Here is a 21,806-nt window from a genome sequence, read left to right as displayed (position 1 = left end):
TTCAACATAATAATTACTACTGTAGAGTATTCATTAATTTAAGTTTCCACTGAAAATACAACTCACAGTAGTAAGACTACGCATAATAATGGCCAAACCATTCCATCTTTAAATTACATCTGGGGGGAAGTTTTCTTTTGAGGTGCACTACATGAGGTTACAAAGGTTGTTCCACAGAGCCTTTTAATTTACTTTTATCCTGCACCACTAACAAAAACTAAACAAATTGGCTGTGTACACTATATGACTTTTTAAAATACACTGTGCACATGAATTACTATTTTGTAATGGAATAGCTATTGACACAAACTTCTAGGGTCTCCTGCTGGCACTGGTGCCATTTTATTATCAAATTTCAAAAACTGACCAATCAGAATCTCCTCTGAAAATTGTACAAATTCATGTTTTATGTTAACATCAAATCATGGCTGGGAAGGAATAAGTGTGCGCATAAGGAAGAGGCTCTCCACAAGTTACATTACCGTTAACTTGAGTATAAGCCTGTCATACTGAGTTTTTTCATGTACTTTTTCCAGCCAAACTCGTTGAAAGGTGCTCAGGAAGAAATTGCTAATTTTGTGTCTGAAGAAAAGCATATAGGTTTTCATTGAAGAAAGGCACAGGTTAAAGTCAATATAGTAGAAAGAATGTATTCGTAAACTGTGTATGAAAAATTGCCATGTACAACTTCGCTGTATCTATGTGCATATAGAGATGACAGACAACAAGACAAATTTTTTTAGAAATTCATTTCCTTAAAACATCAAACACAAATACATCTCAGGAAAACATTTATCACATAAAACACTTTTTCAAAGCCATGTACATTCATTAAACACAGAACATGAAGAATTAGTATTTCCTAACTTAATTGATGCTTTTTTCCTTGAAAAATAAAAATATTTTAAAGTACAACTATTTCTTCTGTATCTCCTGGCACTTCTCAGAAGAGGGAGTACTTGGAATATTTACAGTAGAAGTTAAAGCAATTTTTCTATAATTTAACAAACATCTGCACATCAATAGACATTTCAATTTCTGAAATATCTTACTGGAATTTCTAAAACCTGATACATATAAGAGTGTGTTTTGAAGAAAATTAGATTAAAATATGAGACTAATATTGAATTATATTGAAAGCCACCTAAATCCCAGAAAAGCTTCAAAAGAAAGAGCTCATTATTCACTCAAGATATTGATCTTTTCTAGGATAAAAAAATTACACCATACCACCATAACATTTGCTTACTGTCCTTTAAATTAATTGATTCTATCACCAAATTTAGCACTAACACTCCCAATATAATGCTTCAATTAAAATGAGAAAATATACAAGATAGGAAGAGCTGCATTTGAAACTCTGGTTCAAAACAATATGTAGCTCCTAGAATTAATCATACCCCACTTGAAATAATCTTCCTAGGGCTCAGACACACAATCAATTTAAATGATGGAGATAGTTATAGGTGCGTAATAGTGTGATAGCCTTATTACCCTGTCAGAATCCTATGATTTATCTAGAAAAAATATGTCTCTATAATGAATTTTAAAGCTTTGTTCTGCACCTAATCAATTGAGCAATATACCTAGAAGTTCCTGCTCATTGCAGGGAGGGTTGGACTAGATGACCTTTAAAGGTCCCTTCCAACCCAAACCATTCTATGATTTTATGATTCTAAGTCCAAAGTGTTTTTTCACTCTTGCCTATTTTGAAGTGCAGACACCACAACTGATTAGCTAAAGTAGTTTTATGACAGTTCATTTTTAGAATCTACAAGATGACGTAACTGCACAGATTTGCCTCACATTCATATTTAAATTAGGAGTAAACTCCACCACAAAATCTACCATAAAGTTTGAGAAGAACCAACCTTAATCTTTTTAACACAGAAAATTTTTAATGAAAATTACAGATAATGTAAATGTTCTACTGCAATGAGTATTACTCCATATTTTCTTGAAAATGAAAATACAGATTCATAACCCATTCATAACCCCTTGGCAAGTGTTCCATCAACCTCAAAAATATTAAATAAAATTGTTTTTTTAAAAGTAAAAAATAAGATAAACCTTTTTTATCATTCGGCTGCTCATATATATTCCAAACATTTTAAGAATTTATAAATCCAGAATATGGTCATAAAAAAAAAAAGCTCACAAAAATGTTATACTGAAATGAGTGCTTTTCATACCACTTCCTCTTGTTTTTCCAAACACAGTTATTGAAATGAAAAATACTAGCCAGTTTGCTCTTATGTTGTACTTAAGCCTTATCATTTGTCTGATTCTTTAAAGATTGCCTGGTGCCTATGACAACTTAGAGAAGTTGTTATAATCTAGAACTACTCCTAAGGAAGGGTGTGTGCTTTTTACAGTAAAACTGTCTTTTTATTTGTCCTGTGCAAATCTAATATTCTTGCCATACATTAGTGGCACAGCTACAGACGTTTAGCCGACATCAAGCGTGTAGATTGGCTTTATTAAAGGCATTTAAAAATGCAATGCAGTCTTGTGTTAAATACTTTGCAAACAATCTTTGAACAAAAGTATTAAACACAACAGGTGAAAAAGTGCAGAAGAAGGTGAGAAGCAAACTTAATTAATGATGTGCTTAGGCGGTATCTGAATAAAAAGCAGATTTGTTGAGAAGGAACAGGGTAAAGGAAATTACCCCAATGCTGCATGGTCTTGATCGTCTATTTAAAGCAGTAGATGGATCCAGGCACAGGATACACATTATCTCTGACTTTGTGGTATCTACATTCAACCGGAGTAAGAAGCAGAGCAACACACAAGTCCAAAATACCATTCTGCACCACTCTGCCCCAATAGCCTCTTTAATGCATATTACATTCTGATGTAGTAGCTAAAGATTGCCTCAGACAAGCTAATGAGCATGAAGCGTTCACGCAATAGGAGAGGAATAGCGATACAGTGTTAAAAAAAAGAGAAAATACAAACACAGGAGAATAAAAAGCAACCAATCAGAGGCAAAAAAAAGGGACAGAAGCAGCAACATCTTAACAATTTTCACAGATAACTTGAGGAACTACACAGGGTAACAGCTGACAAAAATGAAGCATTTTGGCTTAGAAGCAGCGTAATTCCTATGGTCTTTTCCCCCTCTGGTTATTTGTCATGAGACAAGTATTTTGCTACTCTGAGGAATTACCTGATAACTAACCAACTCTTTTGCCTCTTAAACAAAGTTACATAGGCCTGACAAACTCGTAGGTATACACAGAAGCAATATTTGGCCTCAAAAATATAAACGAAAGTTACAAAATTAAGCCTTTAAGCCATTTACCTTGGCAGGTTGTATAACGGCGCCATTCTGAAACACGCAACAACAGCCCGTTTGCGTTGTTTTGACAGGAGTTTGTGCCAAACAGCTTTCTTTGATCTCAGTGGTTGTTCAACCTATGGGAAAATACCTTCTAGTATGTATAATGGAAACTCTTAAACTTCTATTCAAAATTTTCTTTTTAGCTAGTGGTTAATGTAGTTAGCAAATCAGAAAATGTTACAAATGCTCCCCATCATCTGAAAAATACGTTCTTTCAGGGTTTTATTTTGGTTTTTGTTTTTAAATTAGTAAGAAAAGATACTGGGGGCCTTATATATAGTACCACTCAGTTTACGCAGAAGACCTCAAGATGGCAGAGTATCTCAGGTGTGGGACTCCTTGGTAAAATTCCAAAATGGTTATTTTGTTTCTTTCTAACTATGCATATTCAACTTGTTCATGTGAACAAATTTCTGTGCTATAACACTTGTGAATGGACTAACTTTATGTGGGAAGAGTACAAATGCCTTTTTGTGTTTAAATTGTATCATTTGAATGGGCAGACAACTGATTCGGAAGTTGCCACAGCATCCTTACGTGCAGAAGTAGAAAATGGGCTAAAACCAGCATGCTAAAAATACATGCACATGCAAACACTTCTTGCTAAAATTAGAGTTTTCAGCTACTGAACGGTGAGGATTTGTACACTATACTTCTTGTGACTGTTCACAAAGTTTTGCAGAGGCAACGACGTGCTGAATTTTCCCTGAAGCTAAAGTGAGCCACTTCAACAGATTACATAAAAAATTTTGCATAGATACACATCTGTATGTGCGTGTGCACGTACGCAAACATGCACAGAAATAATTTTTATCTGTAAATTTTCATAATGACCCTCACTGAAGTCGAAGTAATCTCTACAACAAAAAAATCCTCATGCTACCTTAAAAAAACCACGGTATAGACATGTAATTTCTACCTGTTCCAGATGATACAGAGCAGCTGATATCCTCTGCACACGTTCCACATTTCTCTCAGGGTCAGTAGGTTCATCACTCTTCAAAATGTCTTTGTACAGATTTAACTGCCATTTCACAGCTGGATCGTCAGACTAAAAACCAACGTATTTCGTACATTTGACTACCACCACTATTATTCTCATAGTATAATAAAGAACGTTGTAGATACTCCCACTTCACCTGTCTCCTTTTAGTCAAAATTAACATTTCCTAGCTGCTCAGAAAAATGGCAATAGATTCTGTATACTGTTGGGTAACTGAACTCCATTCTTAAGCAAGATTCTATACTTTTATTTCATGAAACCAAATAAAACACCCTGAGACTTCTGTATCCCATTTAACTGCATTAAAAATAAGGAAGCACATTCAGTACTGGGATTGAATTTAACTCTTTGCAGGACTTCTGTACTGACAGTGGAAAGCTGTTTCATGGAGTCTATAAGACAGATGGAATTTCAGGTGAAGACTTAGAGCCAAAGGTTTTAGGTTTTTTGCAAGACAGAAACAGAAAATACACATTAAAATTACTTAGTGTGTCCAATTCAAGTAAGAATAAACCTGTAAGAATAAATTTATAGCAACCGGACAGTCATCTCCCATGACAGATAAATCAGGTACTCCTATTATGTTCAAAGACTGTAGGCAATGACCTAAATTATTCATTATTTACAGAATGATGAGGACTCCATTTTGGTATCTTGACAGTGTATTCAGCATATAAATAGTAGGAACATAAATATGCTTGTAAAACTCTTAAGTGTTAAGATGACACAAGATTTTCTTACTTTATTATAGTCACTTTAAAAGAAATACTATCTAATCATTAGTGCAAGTCAAGTTCAAGAAGACAAGCTGAAATACTATAGTTTTATTTTCTTCTTGGATTGAGTTGATTCTAAGTAATTATAGCTTTAAAACTACCGATATCTCAATTCTTTACACATGTCCCATTCTACAGGGCTTCCTGAATGTGAAAATACCAGCCAAAGCTACAAATAAATTCATTATTGTCATGAAAAAATTATGAAGAAAAATGTTAAAATGGCAATTTTTCTAACAGCTTTTCACATTCTTTTTTTTTGTTGTTTTTTACCTATCATGATAAACAAAGCAATTGACTTCTGCATTTTAAAAGTGCTCATCAGCATCTTTAAGACAGATTTTTGTGTATTACCTTTTCCTGCAAATGTAAGTTGTTACGTAAATGTTCTTTGACTTCATCATCAGTGTCTTTCTGTAGAAAGGTAGAAGTATTTTTCAATTCAGATTATTATTAATCTCATAAGAATATGTACAACATACTATGTATTTTAATATTGAAACTTAACCTCTTTTGTTTTCAAAGTACCTAAGTTACCAGAAGGGCGCAGAACAAAAGCTTTCTTTAATTTTGACTACAAACCAAGGATTAAACTTTGAAGATAATAAAAGCTAATTAATGGTATTACAGTATTTGATCCAAATAAATATGCATATATAAAAATGTGCATTGTATACAAATGGAAAATGACATGGAAATTATGGTAGCTGTCTATACTAACCACTTTTTTCTTGTGAAAGCACAATCTGCAGCTATAATTGCTTACAGTACGTTGATACATTTAATTATACTGACTGCTTAGATATCTATGCCTCAAAGTTCACTTTATAAAGTTCTGTTTATTTTGGATTGAAAACTATTACAAAGTATACACTTACATGGCTGTATCTTGTCTTAGCCAAAGAGATGAGCTCTTGATCTCCAGGAGTACACATATTCAAACCAATAGGAAGCATCTTTTTAAGTGCAGCTACAATCAGGGATGTTTGTATGGAGTACAAATCCCCTCTACGTTTCAATTTCTTTCTCTCTTGATCTTGCCCTCCAGACTATAATTGAAAAAATAGAGAAGTTAATGACTGTAATTCTCTGATCACACACTTTTCCAACACCTCTTCCCCTAATGGTCCAAAGAAACTATGTTCCTGATGTAGTACAATTGATTAAAAATGCTACATTAGAGGAAGCGTGTAGTCTCGTGCGGGAAAGGTAAAGGAATATTTTTGGCATGCTCCAATGCAGAAATTGCAGTAACAGTAATATTTTAATAGCAGTAACATACTTCTGTGTGCATTCACACAGATGAATCTAACTATATTTTCTGGATCTTACCTCTCAAAACAGAAACAACCCTAAAATTAAAAGCTGAGTCAGTCTCAGGGGACACTATTCTCAATGCTACAGAGACAAATTCACAATGCTTACATTTTTGTTAGAAACTTACATAAAGATAGTTATCCAGGGTCTGAATGAATGAATGAATATTGTCTGATTTGTCTCAACTGAAAAATACCAGTATCTAAAAGGCTTTGATTCAATACAATAAAATGCCAATGAATTAGTGCCTCTGGGAAAAGCACTGCCCTTTAGCTTTGGCTCATGCAAGTAATTCTGGGATGAAAAATTAATTCTTTTGCATCTTTGGAGATCATGAGTAATAGGAGAAGGGAACAAAAGAGAAAGAGAAGTAAACAGCACAACAGAATAACATCTGCCCTATCTTCTTACAACAGACACATCTGCCCTATCTTCTTACAACAGACACTGTACACCAATATTTCACACATAACTTCATTTATGAGACAGCGAACCAAAAATTTTAGACCAGACCCACATATTTAATGAACATATGATAAATAACAACATAAAAATAGCCCAGTTCTGAATTCTGAACCTAGATTAAACTCCTACTACACTCAAGGGGAGTTTTGCCTAAGATAAGATTTCAGGACTAGGCCTCCAGGCTTATACAACACTACAAAATAGCAAATGCTTGCATTTAACCCTCCACATCCTTTTCCCTCTGTCATTTAAGTTTTACTGACTACTGGTTTTATAATACATTGCATAGTTCCACATAAGGATACAGCAGAATCCATTGCAATTCATTATTTACCAGTTATTACCACACTATTATCACAGTAATCACTGGAAGAAAAGGCAGCCATAAATATCCTACTCAGTGGTAAATTTTGGCAAATTCGGTCTTCTAGATGGTGAATCTCTGTGTACGTAGCTGGTGTTGAGGTCAGAGGGAACACACGATGGATGTGGCTTCCTTTCTTAAGGAACTAACAATTGCAAGAGAGTACTTTGCCTCAAAGCTTTGCTTTTGGAAGTGCCTTAGAAATAGCAGTGATGTAATGGCTATAATAATGACATTATTTGTATTTTACATCGACAGCAGACAAACAAATCCCACAATGTATCACTGTATTCCAGTGGCGTCACTATGCATCTTAAATAAGGAATAACAAAATTTAATTGGTATATAAAAAAAAAAAAAAAAAAGGAAAAGGAGGAGAGATACTGGTTTACTTTTCTGCATCTTTATGATTGAGGATGTTTTACACATCCAATTTTCTTTATTTCAATTTGAGATTAATAACCAGGTATGAACAAGATAGGTGAACCTTAAAACCTGAACATTTTTAAGACATGAAAAGACCCATTCTGCCTTTGCAATCAAATTCTGCTGTCTGTGAATTCACAATTCCTGCTGATAAATGTGTAAGTAGAGTCACAGACAGAAACCTAAATGACAATAACATTATGTCTTTTTCAGTTCTAATATGCACTATATGAGTAAACACAATACTTTCATTTTATATATAAAGAGCATTAAATTGGATATATTTTGCCCAAATAATTAACTGTGCTAAAAGAACCTCACCAAGAAGAATGCTATAAATCTGGTTGCCTAACAGCAAACAATGACCTTACTTGTCTGAGGATTTAAACACACAAATATGGACATTTCTTCAACAAACATACACAGAAAAGGAGTTACAGATTCTGCAGTAGATTCTTAACAATTACATAAACAATCAAAAAGAAGAAATAATTTATTTACACTAAAACAGGTTAAGATGAGGGAATTAATATTTTTAGTATTTCCAACCCTCCTTAAACATTCACTTCTCCGAGAATATCATGAGAGCATTCATTAAAACCTACTCTATGCACCTGGGGAAGTTTGACAATAGCAAACCATAAAATCAGGTCTGTTAGTTTAACACAACTGCTAACTTTTAAACTTATGCCTCCAATTTAATTGATTAAAAACTCTTCACAGCATCATGTGTGCTTCTCAGCACACAGGGTGATGAAAAGGTTTTATGCTCTATTTTGCTGTCCATTCTGCTTCACCAGTGAAGAACACACCATACGTCAAAAAGTACTCATCTATATTAGAAATTCATATTAAATAAAGATAATATGAATGATACAAAGGAAGTTGAACTATGGTTCACTGGAGACAAAGTTTTGAATAAAGAAACAAGGATTATTCAAACCTTTCTCACACCTCAGATCTTTAGTAAAGATCATTTTAATTTTGGAAGAAGGTAGGATTTGAATTCTGTATGTTATTTAAACTTATTAGTCCTAATACAATCTTCTATTCATCTATAGACAGAGTATAGGTTATAACATATTCCTCCCATATATTTTTCTTGAATATCATAAGCCAAATACATGTTTCTGATGACTCTACTTCAGCATTGCTTTTACAATGTCTGCTTCAATATATTAGAAAAAAAATCAGAATGCAGAAAGACAGCACAGGCAGAATGTATATCTAAAACAATTACAAAAGGTAACTTTACTACATTTTCATATTAAGCAACATGTGGGAATGCCAAAGGCAATTTCAGCTGCTCTGGCCAAATACTGCCACTTGAACCTGAAGAAAATTTATAGTAGGTGGAACCTGAGCCTTCACTTTGTGACGCCACTGCTATGATCAATGGAAAGAATGCTTGGAGCCTGATCATCTCTAAATCTAAAACAAAGACACATCATGCACTTTGACCTGTACCTTTACTTGCATGGCCTGTATGAAAGAAAAATAAAGGGGAAAAAAACATAAGTAAGAGAGATGAAAAGATGATAAATTTACAAGTTAGTAATAAACTTACTCAGCTTTATCAGGACAATAAAAATATTGTAAGTTTGTAGCTAAAACAATAGACTGTAAGTGTATAATCAAATGAGATTTCAGTGAAATAGTTTTTATTAAGCTTAATCTTTATAAAATGGTTGAACTTCTGAATATATCTGTCACTATTCAGCACTACCATTTGTTGCTTCAGCACAGAAGGAAGTACATCTAGTAAAGAAGTACATCAGTTTACTAATTACTGAATCTTTTCCCAATATTGTTAGGAGGAGGAAGGTGTCTGGAACTCTGGATAGTCCAATAATGAAAAATACTCACATTTTCACCAAAATAGTTCTTTCTACCTCTTTTCTCCACCCAAATATGATTGAGAAAAATTATGTTTAGAAATGGAAATCAAACTATCACTGTGATGATGCAACATTTCATTTATAGATGTATTTTCCCATTGCTTAGCTCATTACTGTTTTGAAGACAGCCTGAGAGAAAACTTGACTTAAGCAAGTCTCTTAAGCAACTTATCTCTCAGCAGTACCCATTTTATGAGCACTATTATAAACTTAACTGTAACTCTCATCCATACATAGGGTTTTTCCTGTTTATTATGTTAATACCATAAATACACTTAAATTAACAAATACTCCACAGTCAATACTGTATTACCATTGTGTCAAGCAATCTTAAGAAGATAACAGCAAAACTATGCAGTTATGGTAAAATGGCAAAAAAATGCAACTGTTACTCAAAAGAATCCTTGACCAGACATAGGAAAATATTATAGAAAACTGTTGGTTAAAAACAAACAGAAAAAAGCATAAACACAAACAAGTGATAGCTTCTGTGATAGTAACTGTTTTCTTCTGATACTTGCATTAACCTCAAAATGTAATAGCCAAGCTATTATTAAAATACCTTTTTATATCGTACTATATTTATATCACATAGTGAAGAAAACCAGCTACAAGTCAAGAAAGACTGAAATTAAGTGTTAAACATCTTAGAATCTTCAATACCCTACTCGGACAAATAGCAAATTTTAATTGAAAGTTTCAATTGCGTGAAATATGTAGATGCTGCACAGACATGGCTCAGCAGATATACACTGAAGGTAAGCAAAGACAAGCCGTTAATTACATTTAATTTACTACAGATGACCATAAAAGTAATCCAGTCATGATTTACCATAGTATATATAAAATAAACTTATTCTGTGCAATTGAAATAGTCTCAAAGAAGAGATCTAAAATTCTTGCAGAAAATACTAAATGAAATCCTCTAATTATGTAAATTTGCAAATAATATGTATTACATATTACAAATGGGCACAAACTACAATGTTATTTTGTAATACAAACTCGGATTTTATGACTGCCTCAAACTTCTATAACAGGTCTATCCAAATGCTTTTTAAAAATAGATACAAAAAAACCTCATAATGAGGGCCAGTCAAATAAAACTTCAGTAGGATACAAAAGTGCTAAGCAACTGAGGTTATATGTTCAGCCACACATTCAGATTCCAAAACTTACACAGAAAAATTGCCCACATATGTATTACACATTTATTATGTAGATGTGAATGTATATGTTTAGCTTTTTATACCATTAATTGTACAACACAATAGGACACCACTGAATCTTAATCAAAATGCTATTTCATCATCAAACCTATGAAGGGCTAAAAAATAACAGATTAGTGGAGTTGAATGTGTTTAAATTCTCCATTTCAACACTTCTATCACAAATCTGTTATTTCAATTCAATCTAAGTTACCAGTCTCTCTCAGACTGAAAGTTCTCTAACTTACCATTCCCCTCCGAGCAATCTGCTGCCATTTTTTTAGAAAAGAAAAATTAAAAAACTTGCTCAGCTGTTAATACATTTATTTAAGAAAATATTAACAAAGTTTATATTGTATAATCAAAATACAATGGGTACTTAATTGATTTCTTGATTGTAATGATGAATCATTTGTTACCGCTGCTATTAGCTACCGATAAATAATGTAATCCTGATCCTTCATCCTCTGCATATCTTTTTTCTGCATACGGCATGTAAAGATATAGAACCTTCCATACATGACATATCACACCTTACACACTAAGTGTCTGTCGTAAGGCAGACACTTGTCTAAGGCAGTCCGAGACTAGCATGGGGCTCTCCTTTAAGAGATGCCAAACTGTTCCGTCTTGGGCCAACTGTTATTAGCCAATGTTCATATTCAGTTTTGTATACATTCTCGTGCTTGATAAATACTGGATATGATTGCTTCCAGTAAAAATAATGTGAATAAAGAGGAACTGGTGATGAAGAGGAAAGTTATAATTATTCTGTTAGCATACTACTTCCTGAGCTGAATGCCAATATTAAAGCAAGAAATTACAAAAATAATGTTCCCTAATGTAATGTCCTCTACTGATTATTCTCTGAGGATATAACTAAGTATCAAACTTTGTAAGAAACCCTGAAATTCAGTTAGTTAGAGAATTTCTTGTGTATTCTAAATTATCTTAAAAAAAAAAAGCTACAGATCTAAATGTCCTGGGTTTAGAGCACTTACATCATATATTATGAAAAGTTATCAATTTCATGCTTAGAAACCGTATATAGAATACCAATACAACACTTCTAAAAAATGCTGCATGTATTGTGTCATGGTATTCAAGTCGTCATGAAGCAAATGCCTATCTAAATGTTCTGCTGTTCTGCAATCACACCTGTAGATATGGTACCATATTAATAAAATAGTCGTGAACAATACAATATCTTATTTCTTCCTATATTAACAATAACCATTCACAGTGTCCTTGAACACTACAGTTTTATATTAATATGCTTACAAAATATCATATGCATATAAAAATTTATAATCTCCCTGTACTGTATACCAATATGAAGAAAAGCACATTTACATATGCATCTACATCCCTGTTATGTATAAATATATTTATACATAATATATCTGTATATTTAAATATACTCAATGGGCATTTGAGAATGTAATCTGAAAACCAAACTCTCTCATATTTGGGTCATACAGATTCTTGATGTTAAATACCTGTGATTTTATCCAAATTGAAGCAGTATGAGGGATACCTGTTCCCTATTTTGTAAAGAATTGTTTTGTCATTCCTGCCATGCCAGTCTGACTAAAAAATGACACTAACAGTTTACATCATATTATCCTCTTATCAGTACTACAGTGAGACACATTTTAGTTTAAAAGTGAATTACCTGATTCTAATCTATCATGTTTTAAAAAAAGTATACCTAATTCTTGGCTCCTCAGGCCAATTCTAATGTATAAATGTTGAAGTATATGTATTAAATGTATGTGTAGTGATTGCCATATGATAAAAGTACAAAACAATGTGTTACTCTGTTATTGTGCAATTGATCATCAAATAGGCTGGACTGTGCCCACTACTCATTTCACTAATGAGGATAATACAAACATTTCAATTCTATCACACAGTTTCAAGAAGCTGCATCTTGAAAACAAGAAAACACATTAAAATTTTTCTTTTTTCCAAATACGGAATTCCCCATATAATTTGAATTGCTAGGCAGTGCCAGTCATGAACTAAGGATGAGCAGAAAATATGTTGGTTTTCCCTGTAAATTTTCCAGCATCAGGCTTTGGCTTAACCAGGTTTCAGAACTTAAAAAAATATAATAGAAAATAAGCAATTTTTTTTAAGATAATTAAGAAATGTAATGGCACATTTTATCTGACTATTGTCTGAAGTTGGACTTAACAGTAGCTAGGTCACAGACAATCAAAACATAGTGAAAGACAAAACAATAAATCCCACCACTTCTCTGGAACACTTTCAAAATAGGATTACTCCAAACACATTACAAATGTGAATAACACAAAGGGTTCTTTGCTATGCTAACCAACACTAATTTGGAATTAGACTTCAACTGGCTTTAGTAGAGTAAGAAAATCTTCCTTAGCTAACATCAAAGCAGCATTTTTTACCTTGACAACATGCATTTTCTCTATTATACAGGTAACAAATGTACTTTCCAGCCATCATGTCGGCATCTTGTCATATTGAAAATGAGCAAAAAAGAAATTAATGTGGTCATTAATAAGAAACAATTAAAATGGTGCACATGTGGCACGCTGTATGTATGAATATACAAAGACAGCATTCCTCCATTAAAGTTGACTGAACAATACTGATTGACATTCACCAAAAAAAGATACGGCAACCAATGTTTCTTCACTTGCTTTTACAAAATAGTCTACCTTTTTTTCCCCTGAAAGATTAACAACCCATATTATATATTACAACCCATATTCTCTTATACGTGTAACTTTTTCAAATTAAGACCTTTATTATAATCTCATGTCTTTGACTACTTAGTAGACATTTAATAAATAACTCTAAGGTACATAGCCTATATTTTGCATAATAGTTGTTTTGCTTCCTGATGGTAGACATGACTACTTTTTGTTTCTTCTACCAGCACAGCAGCTGCCATCTGAATAGATTTTCAGAGCCTTCTTACAACATACTAATCACATGCTGAAGATTTAACTGATCCACAATTTTCATTAACTTACTTTAGACATCTTGCTTTTGGTGTCTCCTGTTAAAAATGCCAAATTGTTGATTTCATTCTGAATCACAAAGTTTTGTTCTTCTCTTTTGAAATTCTACAGATGAAAAAAAGATCACTAGAAGTTTAATTCATCTGCATGTAGCACATTTATATTTAAAGACAGAATGAAATGGAAGAAAAAGTATACATCTATCTTACATGTGATTTACACCACAGGATAAAAACTTCAGCTACCATTCGAAAGAGTTCATCAGAATCTGCATCTGGTTTCTTCAGCCAATTGGCTCTAATTACAAAAACAAGAAAAATTTAAAATAAGACATTTAAAATAAGACAACTGAATATAACATTCTCTATTCAATAGATCAGGTTACATTTGTACGGTTAATCTTGGAATTTAATGAGAATCACTTCAATTTTCCATGACCATGGTTAGAGAGACCATTTTTCATGTCAGTTTAACTCGTCTTCAACAAATCTTCTAATTCTTGGCTACTTATTTCTGCCTGCTCCTCCTCCCCATGGTGCCAACACATGTTTTTGTGCCCATTCTTTGAACCAGATGAGAAAACAGACCTGGCTGAAAAAGAAAATTCTTTCTCTGAGTATTTCTCTATTGGGTTTTTTTTGCCATAATAGAACTTTGTTATCAAAACTTTGTGTTGAACCGAAAGAGAACACTATAATGGGGAGAGGAGGAAGAATAAAGGGAAATTAATGAGTGGGTAGAGCAGTATGGACTGACTGCTTCAACTGGTTTATTTTTCTAATCCAGGAACTAATACAACTTCAGTCTGGGTCTGTCTGCACAAGGATGCTCAGAAAACTTGGGCAAATGAACTAACGGATGCAGCGCTCTTAAATGCCTCTAAATTAAAATGCTTTAATGACCATACATAAAGTGGGCATCTGACAGCAGACATGAAAGGAATTATTACATTATAACTTTTGCTCATTAACTCTATCTTTCTAGTTGGATTTCTCCATAGCCCAGTTAAACCTGTGTTTTTTAAAAATTTGAAGTGTTTCCTTGCCAACAAGATCTGACATAGTAAAGCCTTGAGTTCATCTAGAAAAAGCCAGTAATTATCAGTGTAAACGATCATACTTGATCATGCATGCAATGAAAATGATCCTAACTAGCCCAATATGTACTAGCAACTAAAAAATATAAGCAGACAATGATTGTGTACAGAAGAACAATGTTGTTAAGGATAGGATTAAGATACTGTAGATACTTCAGATACTCTTCTGAGTATCTTGGGGTCACGTTCTGGGAGAAAAGAAAAGGCAAGTGTAGGCACAGAATAATCATTCCGTAAATGGTTGAGGAGAAAAACTTCTGGTAATTCCAAAGGCAATAATATTGTCCAAACACTTTTTATTTCTGTCTTAAACAAACAACACAAAATATTAACATCTTTGTGGTATTATGTACAAATAGAATGATGCAATTGAGGCAAAATAGTTTTTTCACCCCTTTATTAACAGTTAAGGGTTTTAGCCATTTTTTGATTTTTGAAAGGCATATTCATTTGCAATTGCCATTGGCCTGTGGTAGCATATACAAGAAGTCTGGTCAGGATATGTGTTCTCAGTGATAATAGTGCAGTGACAATACAACCAAATAAGCCAAATGCATGTGAGAAAAAGGTGTGAATTCAAGGTACATCATTCTATAAGTTAAGAATCTTAAAATACTCATGATCTGATTCTCAGCAGAACGTTAAATGCATTGTGTTCTTTCTGATTATCTGATCAAGGACTCCAGTACATTAACTAATAATTATTAGTTTATTTATTAGCTTTTATTTACCTGTTGTTGTCTACGTAACGTATCAACATTGGATAGAAGGCATAAAGGTCTCTACAAAGAACAGCAAACTCATCAAGAATAAGTAGCTCAGCTTCTTGGGTGTCAGTTTTACTATCTGCTCTCAGTTGCTCTTCTTCCATCACAATCTTTACAGCTTTCTTCTTCAATTTCTCCAGTGTTGGAATAAAGTGAGTTTTGAGCAGATCAGGCCTGGCTTTGCTGATGATGGGTTGAGCGTAAACTATACATAGAAATATAGATAATCCTGTGATTATTGCAAAATTGATGTTTTTCATCGTATTAATATGAACTCTGCAGTTCTAGAAAAGATAAAGGTCATACTGCTTCACATATTTCTGGAGCATAATAAAATTACTAATAAAACTATTAATATAGCTTTGTAACAAGTGTGTGTATTGAGAGATTAAAAGCTAGTTACTGGGATTTCAGGTTATAAGTATTTCAGTCTTACGTCAACTAAACTACCATGGTAATGCAGAGAATGAATGACTAATTCAAGATCATAGTTCTATTCTGTACAGGCATTAGTAATAAAATGCCAGCTAGCTGAGTCAAAAATCCTTGCAAGAACCACACTAGTACATTATTTCCTTACACAGATAAGCTAGCCACTACAAAACTGCAAGCAGTGGTCTCTACAATTAAGCAGCAAACTTCTTACTAAATTTTGATGGAGTTCTTGCTATTATTAAAGACCATCCAGTATTTAAAATACTGAAAAACCAGTACCAACAGGGCATTAAAATTTAGGAGCAGAGTATTACCTTTACACAGATTTTCTTGAACCACCTTACTGCATATTATAGTCTTACATTGTTTAAGATGAATGATAAAATTTGGATACAGTAAATTTCTTTAGCTAGATAGCTATTAAATGCTACAGAACATTTTGAGAAATCTTTCTGCTCATTTAATAGCTGGCACAGTTACACAGGCATAGCAACTAATTCTGAACTTGGGTTAGTCCTGGGATTATTAACCGTATACACTTGCTTTCCCTTTTGTCCCAGTATTTCATGAACAGAATTCACAGGACTTATACCCTCTACTGCAATACTCAGTTCTTAGGTGTCTTGAAAAAACAATGGAATTCATAACTCCAAATTAAATGTTAAGGCTCTTATACAGTGCACAGAGAAAGTAAGATTTTCAAAATCCATTATGATGTATAGAAAGCTCTCTGCTTACAGTGATGCTACAATGCATGCATAGAAATAATTTTTTTTTAAAAGTCTTTCTTTCATTATTACTCATCTACTCTTTATCTTTCTTTCCTGCTTTCCTACAATTTTTTATTATTATTACATCCCCAGGTAATATGGTAAAGTGTAGCAAAGTAATTAAGTATTATTAGGTACAATTACTCTTTAAAAATATTTACAGTACCTGCAATTCTTTTCATCCAGGATGCTTCATCTATTCCCAGATTGTTGTTAATGATTTTCAGAATGTTTCCAAGAACGATGCTCAGATGCTCAGACGTTATCATTGTACAGCAAGGCCCAGCACTTGGAGGAATACTCTCAGACCCTCTTTCCCACCAGTAGGATAAATAGTTGCACAGCATGGGTAAGATAACCTCAATTACATGAGGCATTTCAGTATACCTTGCTCCAGACTCTGCTAAATCATTAATTTCCTTTATTAGTCCGTCCAACTGAGGTATCTCTGGACACATCTCTTCTACTGTATCAGGCATACCTAAAACTGCAAGTAAGGGTAGAAAAGCAAAAGATTAATTAACAAAATAAAAGAGAACATCTATGTTTAAAACCTAAATAAAAACAACATTGCCACTCAGAGATGATGTTCATAGAGCACTGACGTAGACAATAGCTGCCATAAAGCTATGGCTTTACCATAAGGTGTCTTGCAACTATCCGGTGAGCAGCCCAGCTATGTAAAAGTGAAGATCTGAGAGCTTATATCAGTATTGGATAAACTCTGTCCATTGTTTCCATAATCATTCACAACTTTCACATCAATTTGCAAAAGATTACATCCACCTCAGGGAAAAGGAAACAGCTCAAAAATCACAAACTCTGCACATCTATCTCCCAATAAAAATGCGAGAAAAGAATTCCAGTTGTCAGATGCTTGTATTAGAAACTGAAGGGTACTTATTCAGCAATTAACAACCCATCATAATCTAATGCCAATTACTCTAACAAAATTTGTCTTCCACCAGTGCTGCTTTACAGATAAAGTAGAGCTGACAGGAAGGAAGGACTAGCATAAGCTTTTCTATAACAGCTTTCATACGGAAAAAATGCATGAGACATATATGGAATTGATCTACCTACTTTGTTGCTTGTTTGTTTAAAGGAACAATGATTTTGGCAGGTAATGACTCTTACATAGATCAATGAGGAAAATACTAAAATACTTTAAGATATGAAAGACCCTCAAAGTAGGTCAGGAGAGAAGTAAGCGAAGGAAATCTATGTAGAAGGACTCATGCTCCTTTGATTAAGGTTTCATGGAATCAAAGTCATATTCTGTCAGGAGTTCTCTATACCAACCTGCACTGGAGTACTGGTAAGGCAATAAAAAAATGTAGATAATTTTTCCTGCTCACATAAATAAGTTATTACACCTCTTGCATGTTGCTACACCTGTACAATTTGCTAGAAAATTTTGTATTGTAGATATGATCTTGCACTAAGCTTTATATATTACAGTATGCAGCTTCAGAAAAGAATTCAAACATCATGTTCAGGAAAATATCCAAATATGCTAAGAGAAAGGGAATAATGTTAACAAAGTCTCAACAAAGCAAAGCAATGCTAAAATGACAACTAATGAAAGAGCAATAGTAGGAGTTCTCTACTGAAGCACAGATTTGGGTTTTTTTCTTTATTACAATTTCTTTCTTTTTTTTTTTGTATAAGGAACAGTACTTACTCGCTCTTTCTCTTGCACTTTTTGTGTTGAAGACAGACAATGGGTTGTAGTGGTTGAGAGACGGTTCAAGGAATGCTACTGGAATGGCTGCTGCAAGAGATGCTAAGCACTCACCAAGTGCAGGACGCTGTCTGTATATGAGAGACACTAAAAGTTACCTGAGAGGAAGAGTGCTTCACTAGGCTTTCATGCATTATAAAGCAACATTAACATTTATTGCTGATTTAGTTTATCTTTTTAATACATTAAGCACTATCCGACAATTTTGAAAAATTGTATTTCTCATGTGAACAAAATTACTGGAAATTACAGTGAATTATTAACTACAGTTTTAAAAAAACCCCAACCTCCACCAAGTATTGTATATTAAGGGTAAACTGCTCCACAGCGCAACTGTGCATAAAACTAATCATATCTAGAATATGCACAAAGCATAGCTTAGTAACTGCATATTCTTATTATACCTTTGCTTTGCTTAAACAAGGAGCAAATGCATAGAAACAACAGGAATTTGTTTTGGCAGTCATACCCTTTTTCAAGAATTCACTTAGATATATATATTTCTTTTGCTTCACACATTATACCATTTTCATAGTCAAATGATGAGAAACACTACTGCTATTTATCAAAGACTGATTTCATGACTTTATGGCATTCTGTGTGCTGTGTTCTTAAAGAGGCAATTCTGCATTCCCCCCCACAACCTTCCCATGTTCCTATCTGTTCTGTGCTAGCCCTACAACTCAGATAGCACCTTGATAAGCTGGATGAATGAACTGGTCCAGCTAAAAATAAACCTCACTATAAAAATAAAACTAACCAAGCCAAATCAAGAGCAACAAAACATGCTCATCATCTGGCTGCATAAACACTATTTACCAGAAAAAAAGAAAGGGGAGGAAATGTACAGATAAAGGTGCAAGAGATGCTGAGACAGACCTTTTCAGCATAAGAGCAGACTCGTATTGGCTTAAAACTAAAGCTAGGGTACTCTTTTGAAGTTCTGAAGCACTGTTTATACAAGCTGCCTTACAGATTTTGTTATGCTTGACATACAGATTGGATAGAGACAGCACACACCTTTCATCCTTTGAAGGTTCATGGGTTTTTTGGAATAGACACGGATCTGTTGGAGCAGGGTCCATAGGAGGGCCACAAAAACAGAGGGATGGAACACCTTTCCTATTAAGAAAGGCTGAGAGAGTTGGGGTTGTTCAGCCTAGAGAAGGCTCCAGGGAGACCTTATTGCAGCCTTCCAGTACTTAAAGGTGGGTTATAAGAAAGATGGAGACAGACTTTTTAGCAGGGCCTGTAGCAATAGGGCAATGGTTTTAAACTAAAAGAGGGAAGATTTAGACTAGATAGAAGGAAGAACTTTTTTCACAATGAGGGTGGTGAAACCCTGGCACAGGTTGCCCAGAGAGGTGGTAGATGCCCTATCCCTAGAAACATCCAAGGTCAGGCTGGATGGGGCTCTGAGCAACCTGATCTAGTTGATGACGTCCCTGCTCATTTGCAGGGTGGTTGGACTAGGTGGCTTTTAAAGGTCCCTTCCAACCCAAACTGTTCTACGATTCTACGATTGTTCAACTTCCAGGAGTAACAAGATTCCTTCACGTCAACAAAGCCTTCCTCATTGTGAGACCTAGAGTCAAAGTTCATGACCCAGCTACTACCTCATCTTCAACTGCCTATGTCAATTTTTGCTTCACAGCTATGCTGGAATGTGAAGAGATATGCAACAACGTACCCTCCAACTTCTTTTGTTGCAGGAGAAACAAAAGAAATTCGCAAAAGCAATGGCCTTATAGAATTGAAAAACAAGAAAAAGGATTTTTGTTCACTTGGGTATTTCACATAACATGATTCACACAATATTACTTTGTTTCAAGGGTGAATGCTCATTTGTTCTCTGCACAGAATTACTACAGTTTACTGCTGTTTCACTGCCAACAAAGAAACGGAAAATGCAGAAGTCAATTACCACAAAATTAAAAGGAAATTATGTTCTCCGTCTATATATCTATGTCATTTTCCTTACATTCTGACCATCCATATAGTGTACGTTTTGCAACAGAATACACGATGCATTAGTATCACTGACAGCAACCACAGAACATTTCATTAAAAACCAAAGTTTTGATAATGTTAGAATTCCTACTACATTTTAGAGCACAGCAATGTTCTCTTCCAATTTAAATTGTAATGAAATACAATATTATATATAAAGGAAGTTTCATAAATTTTCATAAAAGGGAAATTCTTACAACTTTGCCTTCTGTTGGATCAAGAAGGAAAACCTTGGGGGGTGTGTGTACAGAATATATGTACAGAAACACATATTAAAAGTAATTTGAAGAGACTAACATCAAATGCACTGAGGCTATTTAATCACATGCATGACAATGTCATACTGCATACCCATCTTTCTATATGAAAAGAGGACACCAAGAAGCCAAAGGAAGAGAAGTTGAACAATTATACAGCAACGCTAAGAAAATTACTCTAAGTACACAGATATTTTCTGTCATACAGATGCCCTAAATATGAGAAACCAAGAAAAAGCCTATAATTTTGCTGGATGGAAATTAGAAATGGTAAAAAAAAAATTCAGAGCAGATAGTCACTAACATAAAAAGCACATAATGTAAAATAAATCACTCGGGGAACTGAGTGGTTCAATAGAATTAATGGAGTAAAAGGTACTTAAAGAAAAGCCAGATTAACTCTTTAGATAAAATATGTTAGGAAGACAACTAACTGGAAGCATTCACTCTGAAGAATGAGGAAGAACTGTCAAAGGCTGATGTACAAGTCTTGGAGGAAATGGAAAACACTTGAAATGTAATCAAATCAATCTGGACTGAAAAACCAAAGCAAGATAAAAGGCCACCAACTGATGGTAGTCATGAAGAAGCATTTCCTATTATACCATTGTTATAACAGACTTTCTTGCATCTTTGGCAGTCTTGATTCTGAGAAGTCTCAAATAGGTCAAATCAAAGCCTTAAACTGAACAATCTGGATATGTATGTATGACTGAATACAGGAGTTGATTTTGTCATATTTAGCTACATCCATAAAAAAAAGTGCTATGATTTCTTAACTTATGCAGAAGTTTGTATTTCTTATTATTGATACTGATATTTCATCAGTCGTGCCAAAAATCCTTTGGAAATGGATTTCTGTAAACTAACCAGGAAAAGACCAGTACACCATAAGGGACATAAAACTTTTGGGTACTGG

General features: G+C 33.9%; 1 protein-coding gene across 1 annotated transcript in view; it reads right to left on the bottom strand.

Annotated features, from left to right (window-relative positions):
- Window positions 1-21,806, bottom strand: part of RYR3 (ryanodine receptor 3) — a gene marked incomplete at both ends in the record, with an annotated part of 240,011 nt that overhangs the window by 34,309 nt on the left and 183,896 nt on the right. The window contains 10 exons of the mRNA XM_082000511.1: window positions 3,308-3,420; window positions 4,266-4,397; window positions 5,480-5,539; window positions 6,004-6,174; window positions 9,165-9,179; window positions 13,821-13,913; window positions 14,018-14,105; window positions 15,636-15,876; window positions 17,043-17,363; window positions 18,561-18,691. Coding sequence (XP_081856637.1) covers window positions 3,308-3,420; window positions 4,266-4,397; window positions 5,480-5,539; window positions 6,004-6,174; window positions 9,165-9,179; window positions 13,821-13,913; window positions 14,018-14,105; window positions 15,636-15,876; window positions 17,043-17,363; window positions 18,561-18,691 — 1,365 coding nt within the window. The remainder of the gene's footprint in view (window positions 1-3,307; window positions 3,421-4,265; window positions 4,398-5,479; window positions 5,540-6,003; window positions 6,175-9,164; window positions 9,180-13,820; window positions 13,914-14,017; window positions 14,106-15,635; window positions 15,877-17,042; window positions 17,364-18,560; window positions 18,692-21,806) is intronic.

Source organism: Phaethon aethereus, assembly GCF_964289735.1.
Source record: "Phaethon aethereus genome assembly, chromosome: 5".
NCBI classification, from domain to species: Eukaryota; Metazoa; Chordata; class Aves; order Phaethontiformes; family Phaethontidae; genus Phaethon; species Phaethon aethereus.
Note: the sequence above shows the minus strand (reverse complement) of the source record. Positions and strands in the feature narration are given on the sequence as shown.